The sequence below is a fragment of the Pelmatolapia mariae genome, linkage group LG2 (genome assembly GCF_036321145.2).
Source record: "Pelmatolapia mariae isolate MD_Pm_ZW linkage group LG2, Pm_UMD_F_2, whole genome shotgun sequence".
Classification (NCBI taxonomy): Eukaryota; Metazoa; Chordata; class Actinopteri; order Cichliformes; family Cichlidae; genus Pelmatolapia; species Pelmatolapia mariae.
Window position 1 is genome coordinate 26,933,600 of NC_086228.1, and position 13,804 is coordinate 26,947,403.

Here is a 13,804-nt window from a genome sequence, read left to right on the forward strand (position 1 = left end):
TAGATGGTCTTTTCTGGCATTTGTGACACATTGTGAACTACTACTGCTTCTCACTAGACTAATTTATTGGCAGTATGTCTCTTAGGATTTTTTTTTTCCCTTTGTACTATAGTAGGATGCTTTTTGAGTTTGTTGAGCTGAGGATATTGGGGTTGAAAACTCAGATCTCAATAATAGGATCACTAGGACAGTTGCTGTTCTAGTGATCCTGATGAAAATAAAGACGATCCTCTTGAAATTTAAGAAGAAATGTGTTTGCCTCATCACAGTACTGTTGTCTGTTAGGCTACGTTCACACTGCAGGTCTTAACCTCCTAAGACCTGAACTCTTCCACGGCATGCATTTTTAATTTCCCTTTGATATTTGGCCACATTGGGGCCCGATGAATGTAAAAACAAAGAATTACCAGATTTGTTTTTTTGTTTTTGTTTTTTTTTGTTTTTTAAGAAAAATAAGAGCCACATATGAGGATATTCGTTTAAAATTTTGATGGAACAGTAGCAGTGTAATGTCCTCGTAAGTGGATATCAGGCCCTTGTAGTGCAAAATTCAGTATTTTGGTCTAAATAACCCAAAATGTGATGTCCACATATGTGGACGCCAGGTCCTAGGAGGTCAATGCTCAATTCCGATATTTTGATCAAATATGATTTTTTTTTTTTTTTTTTTTTTTTTTTCCCCCCATCCGGTTGTTCACACTACAAATAAAATGTGACAGCAAACGCGCTCTAGTGTGAACGGTTCACGGCCCTCAAAGCGGCCCGCATGCGCAAAAGAAGACGTCACACATAACGCGCTCTGTTTACGGAAGTAAAAATGGTGGCTACAGAGCTAGTAGGTGTTGTTGCAGCAGTCTATCAATTTCTGGACAGTTGTAACTGACCGAATTTTGACAAATTAATTAGTGAAAGAAGGACACTGAGGAAAAAAAAGAGCCCGTGCTTTAACAATGGCTGCAATGCTTTCTCGTTTGTCATCACCGGCGCTGATAATTGGCGTCTGTCTTGTGTCAGTGACGTAAAAGACGGATTTAATGCGACATGACCATTCAAACAGCAGTCGCTTTCTAAAACATCAGATATGTATCGGATTCAGTACTACATACCAAAGTGACCTAGGTCGGATTTGAAAATATCGGATTTGTGCTGTTCAAACTGTCATACCATGATCAGATATGGGTCGCATAGGGTCAAAAAAGTCGGATTTGATGCGTTTTCACCTGCAGTGTGAATGTAGCTTTAGTCATACAATGGTAAACATGATCTATGGATAATGTCATACACAGATATGAATCCTCCCAACTCTTGTGTCATACTTATCTTATGTACGGGGGGCTTAGTCAGGATTACCATGTCAGTCCTCCTTGACTCTCCCCAGTCTTCACCTAGAGATTATAGCTAATCTCAGACTGCTCTGTGCATCACCATGACTGTAAACAGCATGGGCCTACATGTTGTTCTGACAAATGTTTGTGGAGGACAAAAATGTATGCTAGTTTGAAGACACTGACCAAATAGAGATAATCTGTAAAAGCAGTTTTTCTTCTTGACACTCTGCCTCAGCACCAAGTCAGAGTTTTGCACTCATTGCCTTATTGGGTCGGGGGGGGGGCACACCTGCCTTACCTTTTTATAAAACCCCAGTGCATACAAAGTTCCCCTCTCTTTGAAGCATCAGCAGCATGGGCCAAGGAGTGAGCCAGATGGGCTGCTTACTAGGGCTGCAATGATTCATCGCCATAATCAATGACGCAAAATATTATTGTTGACGCGTCATTTGTTACTGCAGTAGACTACAGGAAGCTATGGGGGCAGTATTGCTGCTTATCGTCTGCAAAGACAGCACTCGGTACTGAGTGCTGAAGAATGTTGAATCGTAAAACAGGATGACAGAAGAAAATGGAAAAGGAGATTTAAAAAAAAAAAAGTGAAAGCATTTTCACAAACAAAGTTGAATGCAGACTGTGCAAAGCAGCACTTTCCTTCAATGATAGTGCTACTGCAGTGCACAAGCATTTAAAACAACAAACAAAATTGTTTGTACAGTAATGTTTATGTTAATTTACCTGCCGGAAACTTATTATGAATGATGGTTACTAAGCGAACACTATTTCAGTTTGTTTTTTTTTTTTTAGCTAGTGAATGAATGCGATAGTAAACCATTAAACAGGAGTTGGTATGTCTGTGAAGGTTCTCAGTCATCCAGGTCATCGTAGTCTAAAGAGCTTGTAAAGAAAAGCATCTGGTCTTCTTTAAGTACAGTTCTTTAAGTTAACTTAAACTTAAAGAACTGAACTTAAAGAAGACCAGACACTTTTCTTTCTAAGCTCTTTAGATTAAACAGAAGTAGCTACTCTGCCTCCTAGCTTTTGTATTTGTTTTCTCACATTAATGTTAGCAGTTATTCAGAATAATAAACCTCTTCCACCTAATGTTAGGTAATTAATCTGTGGGTTGGACCATCTGATATACAACCAAATTTGTACTTAGTAATGGACTCTTCTAATTCTGTTTTGTTCTGTTTTTGTAGTATCAAGTAAAGGCATATAGAGGAGTTTGTCTTGAAAAGGGGTCATGCAACTCTCAAATGTCATGTCATGACAGTGAGCATCTTTAACATGGTTATCAGCAGTTGGAACATCTCAGTGATAAGCTCAGGCAAACTTTCATGGTCAACATCCTACAGATCTTGAAGATGATGAGGTCTTGGGATCCGTTTTTAGTGGCTAAGTAAGCAAGGGAGCCAATGTATTGGGGAATGCAGTGTGTGGTTGAGAACCCACTGATTATCACGGTGCTGAGGTTTACCAATAGAGAAACTAAACTAACAGGAGACACGCTAAAAAATGAAAACAAAATCTTTTTGTCATACATGAAGAATGAAGTTTAATGAACCACAGTCTTGCAGAAATCAGAGAACGTGAACATTAAAGGAGTGACAAGTAGAATGTTTGGATATTTAGGTAGTTATTTGCAGAATATGACCCAATTTTAAATTGTGACAATGAGCAACATGGAAGAATGTCTGATAACACAGCACCCTGGGAAGCCAGGGGAACTGAAGTCCGAAGAACTACAGATAAGGCGAACGAGAATTACCTCTTTTTAGCCTCTGTTCTCCTCATCAGAGAGCTTACAGCTACCTGCCAACTGGTGATAACAGACAAATAACAGTTTCACAAGTTAACTTTATTCATTTTGTCTCTGAGCTTAATTATACTTGGGAAGAAAACGTATCACCTGTTGAGAATTCTGAATGTTTATTGGCTGTGTTTACACGTCCTGTAGTGTTGTGGTTACCAGGTGCCTTACACCCATACTTTATTAATCCAATATACAACAAGATGTCCTAGTGATGCTCCTGGTGACTAATTTCTTAGTGGACAACATGAGGAGGGAAAAAAAAATTTACACTAGCTGACAAGTCTAAAACTAAGAAACGCTCCCATTAAATTTGAGAATGTGTAATGTCAAAAGCTCATTAAACAAAAGTATTTTAAAGCTTTAGTCACATTTTCAACAATGAATCATGCTACTTAACTGTGTGGCAGCTTGCATCATGCATCATCAACATTGCAATTGGCAACAAAGAAGAAAAACACTTAAAATAAACCGATATAACCAGTTTTTTTTTATACCATATGTAAACTATAAAAGATGTTAAAGTATTATTAAAATGTGACAAATTAACATCCGAAAAATGACTAAACTGTCATTGAAAAGTGTGGCGCAGCATGCCGTGCATTATGAACGATGCATGCTGTTGGAAAATTCATGACAGCCACTTCAATAAAAGTTGAAATCTAAAATAAAACAAATGGTAAATCATCCATTCATTTTCTTCTGCTTATCTGAAGTCAAGTCACAGGGGCAGAAGCAGGGAAACCCAGACCTCCCTCTCGCCAGCCACCGCCTCCGGCTTATCCGGGGAAACTTTGACGCATTCCCTGGCTGGCTGAATGAAATAATCACACCAGCGGTCTGGGGCCTCCTCCCAGTAGGACATGCCCAGTTGGAACAAGTTATACAGGAGGTGTCTGTGTCAGCTAGCTCCTTTCGATATGGAGAAACGGTATTCTACTTTGAGCCCAACCAGAATGACTGAGCTCCTTACCCTATTGCTAGGGGAAAAGCCCATCCACTTTTTAGAGAAAGCTAATTTCTGCCACTTGTATCTGTAGTACTATTATTATTATTATTATTATTATTTATAGCAGTAATGGAGTTAACAAAAAAATCAGGCCGAGAATAACAGATTTATGGCTTTTTCTCACCAATGATGCTCCATCTGGTGGCAGATAGCTACATAACATTAGGACACAACTATTTACCAGCATTGGGTATCAATTAAAATAAAAAATGAAAAAATAGATTAAACAACTAGTATGTGTGGTACAGAGTAGTGACAATAGCAATGATTAGTCAGTCGTGCACAACCCTATTTTATACGCTCTCATTTTTCCTAAAAAGTCCTTTATAAAACATCTGTCATAGGGGATCTTGGTTTGTTTCTGCAAGTGCCAGATGGTGGAGTTTATAAGGAACATCAAAAGTTCTAAATCAAAGCAAGGATGTTAATATGAAGAAAAAATTGAGTTCTTGCGTGGAGCATGATTAACCACCAGTGCAGACAATCCACCACTTAAAGAAAGTGTAAAAGGAAACTCTTAGTTCAAACTGTTGCAAAAGCTAGCTGTCTTGGGAGTTCTGCTCAAGCTGAAATGAACAGCCCTAAGCACAAATATGCCATCTGTCTGGGGAAGCTGGCTAATGCTAACATTGTCAATGTGTCAACAGTGTCTTGTGAGCTAAAGGAGCACATGGAAATGGAAGCATCTGTTCTGGAGAAGAGAAAAACTCACTGGCCTACTTGAAAAAGTGTGTTGTTTTTTTGTTTTGTTTTGGGGTTTTTTGTTTTTGTTTTTTTTTTTGAATTGGTCTGATAAGACAATGAAGCAGATAATATATTCATCTAGTGATGACATGCTAGATCTAAATGTTGCAAATGGTCTCTGAAAAGTGCCTTCTGGCAATATAGGCAAATGAAAAACTGCAACATGATGTGAAATTTGAAATATTGTCTTCTCCTTTTGTTTTTTTGGGAACAAAAACTGTAAAAACCACTCCTTGACTGAACCACAACTGCATTCTTACAGGGACATTGGAATGTACAGGCCTTTGCATACAGTGTAGTCAATTATAGGTTTGTCAGTTTGTGCATTTGACATTTGAATATAATTTGGATATCTAACATGATAAACTAATATCAAATGGGGTTATAGCACAGAATTACACAGAACATAGAATTTCCAGAATATGCCCAGGCATATAAAAAAGCATTGTATTTAAAATAGGATCTCAAAGATGAAATCACGTCCTATATCTCCATGTAAGCTAAGGTAGTATAGGTAGGTTTAGTAGGCTTTATAGGTTTGACAGTTGTCTTCTTGTCATAAGATGAATATTATAGCTTGAGATTTGTAAACAATATGTGAATTAGGGTTTGTGTGTTAGCGGTGCTGTTGTGGGTGCCAATTGACATTCCTTTCTTGTTATGAGTTTAAATGTCAGAGCATTACTTGAGACTTGGTCTGGATATAACTATTATTTGAAGCACTCGGATGGCCTAACATCTCACCAGAGGCTTTTTTTTTTTTTTTGTGTTTGTTTTTGTCTGTGTTAAAATGTGGTAAGAAGTGTACAGTCTGCTTGAGGTCTTTGAAGCATTCAGTCATGAAACAAATCAGCTTGCAAAGGTACTGCTCATTTGGAGGCATTATAGCACCAGGCTAAGTGACTGAATTTCCAGTGAACCAGTGGAAATCTTAATTGGTACTTGAGCAGTTAATGGCTGTTACATATTGCATTTGTTCCATAACTTAAAAATAGGCTTAAAGACTAATAGCAATCAAATAATATCTTGAAAGTTTGAAATTTGCATATGAGTAGAAGAATATAATTTTTGAAATATAAAATGTTAAACAATGGGAATATATGTATTATATATTAGAAATGGGTTGACGCTACAGTTTGGTCCTTTGAATAGTGAGGATAAAAGTGCCTCATTCAAGCTTCTTTGCTATAAGTGAGGACAGTGGGTGGGGGGTGGGGGAAGTGGGGGCTGCTGCTAATATTGCAGGGTGAACAAGATAAAGGTGGTATTTAGGGGCTGATTGTATTATGTTAGTGCTTTTGGTTTGTTTTTGTTTTGACCCATATGAATGTAGAGTGCCTACCTCCACCCTCCTCCCTCTGAGGTCATTGAATTGTGTGCTATTAGTATCTGTGACTCAGAGTTTCTGCCTTTAAATAACTTCTTATGTGAAACACATTTCTAAAATCTCTGTCCTTTCTAAATTACAGGCTTAATCTTTTTTGTAAATGTGAGTTGTTTATTCTCCCCGCCTCCCATTATACCCTACATAGAGCTTTGTATGGCTGCTGATGTGTGTCTTTGTATTTCCTCATGTGCACTTGCTTGGCTTAGTTAAACTCTTTTCCAAGAGCACTCAAAGGCCAATGCTACTGCCCAGAAGTAATACTAGGGTTTAGTGCTGGGCGATATGGCGATATATATCGTGTGGACGATAGAAAAGTGTCTATCGTGCCATTTGTCTTCTATCGTTTATATCGTACTAACCCAAATTTTATAAATTATTACATAAAATATATAATTAACCCTTTACAACCGGTCGGAGCAGGCACACTCCGTTTTACCTAACTATTTTTAAATCCCTGTAGAACTGGAACCACGTAAGGTAGTGCAATATTTTTTTTTTTTGCATGTGAAACCGGAGGAGTTGTACTTACATCTAATGCCATTAGCTTGTCCAAGGTCACGGTTTCCTTCCACATATAACTTTGCAAAAATTGCATAAGAAGCACTTGCAGCAACAAAAACATAATATTCCAAACTTGCAGCAACAAAAAGATAATATTCCAGAAACACGTTCATAAGACTTCCTACGTTGGCATATACGTCAGCGCGAACTATCGCATGTCCGCCATTACTTGGCCGAAACCGGAAGTGACGTCATTTTCGCGAAAGGGCCTTATAAGCCTATGTTGGTGTTTTTAAAAGACATGTTTGACTTTATGCTTTTCTGTATCGTTTCTGGGATGCTTAAAACTCAAATTACACTGTTGGAAATAGTTTATTTTGATGCATTATAATATTTATTTTCATTTTTCCTGTAGTATATAAAAATTAGTGTATCTCAAAAATAAAACTAAGAAGACACTCAAAATAAATTTCTCGTGGTTGGAAACTTTTGTATTTACAGTTTTGAGGGATACACCTCTTAAATTTTTTTTTAACTAGACATATATGTAAAAAACAAAACAAAAAAACGATTTTCAATTTTTTTTGTAGTTTATTGCACTGCAAGTTTTTGCAATTTATGTAGTTACTATGGACTTAATGCATACATATTATTAAAATTTGGGCTATAACGGTTGTATTGATATATGGAAACTTGAAATACTCCCACAAGTGGCACTACAGCATGTAAAAACATAAAGATAAGCTCTGGCGGACTTGGTTCTATGGTAGGTCTTAAAGGGTTAAATAGCCTGTGGCAAATATATTAGTGTTGTCTTCTCACTATACATGCTCTTAACTTTATGCAAGAAAAAATAAAGTATATAAAAAAAGACATTTTTCGCAAAGAAACTCCGTCTCGTGGTTTGCGAGCTGGTGCTGCTGTACGTGCACCCGGATTTGCGACATACTTTACGGTAACTCAAAACAAAGACTGCACCCTCGGCACTCGCTGTTTACAGACTGCGTACTTTCTAGATGACCACAGGTCAGGTCGTATATCGTGATATATATCGTTATCGTGATATAAAATAATTCATATTGTGATAAATATTTTTTCCATATCGCCCAGCACTACTAGGGTTAATTATTGGGAATATTGACTTAAGAAGAATGGGATTATAATTTCAGTTGTAACTGTATGAGTTTTATCACCAGGTATAGCCCTAATTATCAATTGATGTATGGAATGTTGCAGTTGTCTGTTGGAAAACTGTTGGTTGAGTGGGTTCTTCTTCAACCATCTGATGCTGTTTCATTTTATAAGGGCCTGAAGGTCATGTCCATATGTTTAATTTTCTTACTGTAAGGCATTTTGTGACCATCAGGCCTTTGATGCTAATAAAAATACAACAGAAATAACTTTGATAGGGGGAAAAACATGGCAAAGATACAACCCTGTGTATTAAAATTTATTAGAGAGGTAAACAGTTAGAACCAAGGAATACTGCAACAACAACAAAAAAAACCTATTCATATTTAAAAGTTGGTTAAAATTCTGTCTGGTGTTTATGTCAGAGTAATTGCCGTTGAAGCAAGGAATGAGATAATTGTTGGTTTGGCAAATGCATGTCTCGTTAACAGCCCCATCTCACAGGCTATTTTCTGTATTTTTCTGTGTTGCAGTGTTAACTGTATCTAATTCAGTAGATGGAATTGTCCTGGCTGTTTTTAAACATTTATTAAAACTATGTTGAATAATACTTACATTCTTGTTACTTGCTTGGTGGAAAGTGGGTTGGGGTGGTTGGGTTTTGTGTCTCCATTAACACAGTGGGGCAGGGATGAGGAGCAGTCATGCAGTAAACATGCCCCACTTGAACTGACATACAATCATTATGTCTTCTGCGCATAGCCCATCAGTGCACTTAAATGCATCTTGAGTCTGTTGGTCAGTGAGGCGACTAGGAGCATTAAAAAAAAAATGCAGCTTAGAGAAATTCAATTTGCTGACATCCAATTTGACAAGGTGCTGTAGACACTTAACTTCACAGGTTTAGTAAAAATATTACATTTGGGGGCTCCTATTTGCTTTTGCAATTTAGAATGGGGAAAAACCCCCCCCACAAATCCGCTGTATCCATCTTAACATGCAGACTATTTCCCTTTTCTCTTTCTATAAAGCCATGAGACAAAAATGATTGCTGTGGTGTTAGTGAGTGCATTGTGCATTCAAAAGGCAGACGGCAATAAACGGGTGGCGACCATGTATGTTATATTTTGGTAGAATTATGTTTTTGTGATTTATTTGGTGTATTTATGTTATTGTGCAGTTCTTTCCCCACAGTTTCTTAAGTATATTTATTTTTTGCCTTTTTATTAGATGGAATATAGATACAGGAACATGATAAGTACCTGGCCTGTCCTGATTTCTTTTTTGCACAGGGCAAGATGTTTTATGCAAAGCTATTTAGTTGGACTACATAAACTCAAAGACAAGCCTGAGACACAATCAGAAAAATCAAATTGTGATCCACTAATAGGCAGGGCTTGACAGTGATCCGTAGCTGGTGACCGCTGATAAGTAAATCATGCTGACAAAACAAAAATTATGTAAATCCAGCTTAAGTTTCTGTTTAAGATCCTTAGGCTATTGATTTAAACATATTTAATTGCAAAAGCCTTCCCCCCCAGTGCTTCAACGCTTCCAGAATACTGCACCAACTAGTGGCTATAATTCTAGTTTGATAAGAAAATATAAAATGCCCCCAAATGTAACGTGCCTCACAGATTCTAATCAGTTTGCCTGAGTTCGGTTTGATCCATGCTGGCATCACGCCTGCATGCGTAGATGTTGAATTAAAAATAACTTGCTGTTCAACTGATTTATTTAAATGAAACTGTAACTTACACAATGGACATATACACAGAGAATTCATACCCTGCATTTTTGCACACTTTGTGTGCTACTAGAGGGAAGCCATTCCTGAGTAAAAGTGGAATGATTTTTAATTGGTAAATTGTGTGATACCCCCCCCCCCTCCTTGTCACATTCATTTTCAAAAACATTGTTTTTGCAACTGACATGGCTACAGCAAAAATCTTGTAGCTTCAGGACGGGACTTTAGAAACCAGTAGGTGACGGCATGGTTGTTGTGTCCTTCTCATATACATGCCTATGTTCAGAATTGATAATTGATTAAGCCCAGTAAAGTTTTGATACAAATCTTCATAATGACCTGAATGGCATTCACCTTTGAGTGCAACTGATTCAAAGTACCTAGCTATGAGAAAATTGGTTTTGCTTCAGGACAAGTATCTGTTCTTGAACGGACCTGTCAAAGCTCACACTCAAAGAACTTCTTTTGAGAGACTTGAAAAAGGGCAAGTCCAAGGCCCCAAAATAACTTGATAACCTTAAGATTACTGTATTTTTTTTTTTTTTTTTTTCCCGGTGACACGAGTACAATACAGGGTATTCTCATGCCCATATCACATTAGCAAAACCTATCAGAATCTATTTTTTTCCATATCATCTTGATCTTTCAGTTAACCTACTGTCTTAATTCAGAGTGGCCATCTGACAGCACTCTTGTGTTCGCTTATCAGTAAAAGTGTCCAGTCTGCTGTCCTTCATTCTGCATTTGCTTGGTTTTTGTTCTTCATCTGATTTACATAATCTTTCTCACCTCTCTCGGTGTCTCCTTAAATGTGCATGGGCAGGTACACACATACACAGAAATGGCAACAGTGTGTGACTGGCTCATTATTTTGTTGTCATAAGCCAAATGCATCTGCTGATTTGATTCTCTCCAGGTCTCTGAGACAGACACGCAGAAAAAGCTGTATGCCTTTATTTTTGCCACTGCCTTTAGGATTCTATAATATGCGTATGTATATACTGTAAGCAGTTGTGTTGGCATTTTGTAAAGGGCATTTCATTGAGGGATCACAGAGTGTCTGTTCTGGACTTAAAATTGCAAATTAGCAATCAGTGCAGCACTCTTGACGTCTTGCGTTTGTAAATCTCTCCTCACTTATAACTGTTGAGTTTTCGTTTTTGATTGCGCATGTAATCAGAAATGTAGACACCCATACACATTAAGTTTTCAAGTTTTTCCCTCTTTCAGCCTACTCCTTATAATTTATAGTTATTTATGATCACACCAGTCGCCACTTAATCAGTTGAATTTGAGAAAACTTGCTGTTTTTGCTGCAGATTTTTGATGGGAGTTAACAACACTGGGGGAATTGGTATGGTCTACAGTGGTCAATATACTGGGAGAAGTATTACTTGACAGAATTTTACAATACAGTTCTAATAAATAATGAACACTCTAGAGATTTTAAAATCATTAAAAAATGGAACACCCCTAAGTGAAAAGTGATCATTAGAAAAACTTGCTTAGGGATGTGTTGGCAGCTTAATGCTTTACCCAGACTACAAAAAGAGGAAACCCAAAATGTACTACTTCATCTAATGTGCTCACTGTAGATGGTAAGATGAATCAGCTCATTTAACTAGCAGCCTGTGCTTAGGGGAGGTCTTTAAATTATAATTAAGCAGTTTGATTGAGTTTGCTTTTTGATTTACATTAGAGGAAAAAACCTTTAGTGCCCTGTGAGAGGGAGTTCTCATTACAAATTTTTCTGTTAATTCTTGATAATCTAATAATTTTTTTGTATGTTGCAAATTTGTGGAAAATGTCTGTCACACAGTTTCCAACCAGATGCCTTGGTTTGGTTGTTTTGTCTGGGCAGCAGGGTAAACCCACAGGTATTACAATAACAATGCAATAAAAATAGCACAAAGTTGGTATATTAATATTTCCGTCATTTGGGTTGTTGATTTTAAAATTTTGTTCATCATCAGCAAACACTTTAGTCAGTGTTACTGTCTTAGTGATTATGTGTTTTGCTTTAATTGAATTGCCTTTTTCTGTTTTTGTTTGTTTGTTTGTTAAACAGAGCCTAAGTGGATTAATTTGGTGTTATGTTAAGGATTAGTGAGGCACTAGTGGGGTTGTGTAAATAATTGAATCGTTTGCTCTATAATACGTCATGACTCAGATCCACTATTACTTGTAGTATGTCTTCGTCACTTAACACTTGCCTTGCTTATTAAAAGGCGTCCTATTGCTGTGACCTAGTGTGTGATGTTACTGTTACTCGTTCATTAAACAGTTTAGTGTTTCCAACTTAGTGATGCTTTTGTTTATTTTGGTCCAGCCCACCTCTTCATGACTCATCTGGCTCAAAAAAATGTAGTTGGTTGTGTCTGTCATTGCATATTTTCCTAACTGTACGTGTGGTTTGTAAAGCGGACCTTACAGTTTGTCAAATTGAAGCTTGGTTTTGTGTCTTCCTCCCACATGTATCTCTGTTGCTTTCTTCCTGACTACTGTTCAGTTTCCCATGCAATTACCCAGAATCCACTGTGCCTCCTGTCAGCTGTATATTTCCGTTTTGTGGGCGGAGTACTGTAGCACCACAACATTTGTTTGTATGTGTACGAGCTTTCTTTTATGGCATCTGCATGGTGTGTGCCTGTGTGCGTGAGCTGAGGGTCTGTTATTTAATGGCAGCTGTGAAAACGGAAGCATTTTTTTTCTTAACTGTCTTCCCCATAATCAATGTGCCTTCTTATTTGTCCTGCTTTGCTCTTTGTGCGTCTTAAACGAATTCATAAAGGTTAAGCTTTTCTGTGTTGGTCATTGTGACTCCTCAAAACTGAAAGTTAAGTAGGATCAGTCAGGCATGAGAAAGCGTTTGTGTTGTAGGTTAGCAACATAACACTTGGAAGTCCATAATGCTTTTTGTAATTTGTAAAAGAACAAAAAAAGCCCAACATGTTAAATCAGAAATTTGATATTAAGAGCTGAATATTGAAATTGTGTTATTTTAATACTGATGACATTCTGGAAAGCATCAATTTTCTATATGCCTTTTAGTGTTTGACATTTGGTTTATTATACTGATTTCAATTCAGTTTTACTCATACATAGCGCTTGTCAGGGCTATATAGTCCACTTATTTTGATTTCCTACAGAAACATTAATGGGTGTAGCCTGACCTCTAGTGGCAGAGACATGATGATACTTTTCCCTTTCTTTCTAAAATACAAATGTGCTACTTTTTCCTATGTACGGTTTCATTGATTCCCCCCCCCCCCCCACACACACACACACACACACGCTTCACCTTTATTGATGATTAACTGCCTATCACCTGCAGGTTTCTAAATGTCCTCCTTACCTCAGCTTAGACTGTCTTTAATTTAGATGCATTGGTCTTTGAGTAGAGAGCTAATGATTAAGATTTTCTTTTTTTCCTGGGTTTTTCTTAATTACTTATGAATTCTGTAGATGATTTCTTGGAGCTGCTTCTTCCCATCATTGATTTCTATCTAATGGGTTCTTTTTTTTCTTTTTTTTTTCCTCCCTCCTCTTTTTCATTTCTTTTACCTGCCGTCTGGTTGGTTATTTTTCCCCCTTTTTTGCCATTTTTCCTCCCTCTCATTCATTCTTCTACAGACACTCAAACGGCTGATTCCTGATGAGGTAGGTTTGTTACAGCTTGTCACTGTCAAACGTGTGCTTGACTTGTGTGTCAGATAAAACTGTTATGCTTTTAATGTCACCTCACTGTCTGTCACAAGCCTAACCCACCATAACACACTTGTTTGGTATCTGTGTTTTGCCCTGTGCTATACTGAAGTTAAATGTGCATGTTCTCAAGATGCGCGTTGACAGCATGAAATGCTTGGCACATAAACTAGTGATGCCTTCATGTGCCTGCAGCTAGGATGCCAGATTTTTCTTTGAGTCAATATGTAGGGTCACTGTATTATGTGCCAAGCTTACATGCATGATGAAGCTAATGTTCTTTGCTTTTTTTTTTTTAAATGTATTAAATAACACTCGGTGCTAATACTGAATGTTTACCACTCAAAGTCATTAAAGCCAGAAAGTGAGATATACCAGACTCTTGGAAAATTTCAGTATGCTCTGTTTACAGCATGGTGACTTTGTGCGGCAAAACCAC

The 13,804-nt window shown here is 37.4% G+C and overlaps 1 protein-coding gene across 1 annotated transcript in view; it reads left to right on the plus strand.

Moving 5' to 3' along the window:
* The window catches only part of LOC134634220 (protein diaphanous homolog 1), a 47,224-nt gene that overhangs the window by 13,812 nt on the left and 19,608 nt on the right, over positions 1–13,804 (plus strand). The window contains exon 2 of the mRNA XM_063483292.1: positions 13,294–13,320. Within this exon, the coding sequence (XP_063339362.1) occupies positions 13,294–13,320 (27 nt within the window). The remainder of the gene's footprint in view (positions 1–13,293; positions 13,321–13,804) is intronic.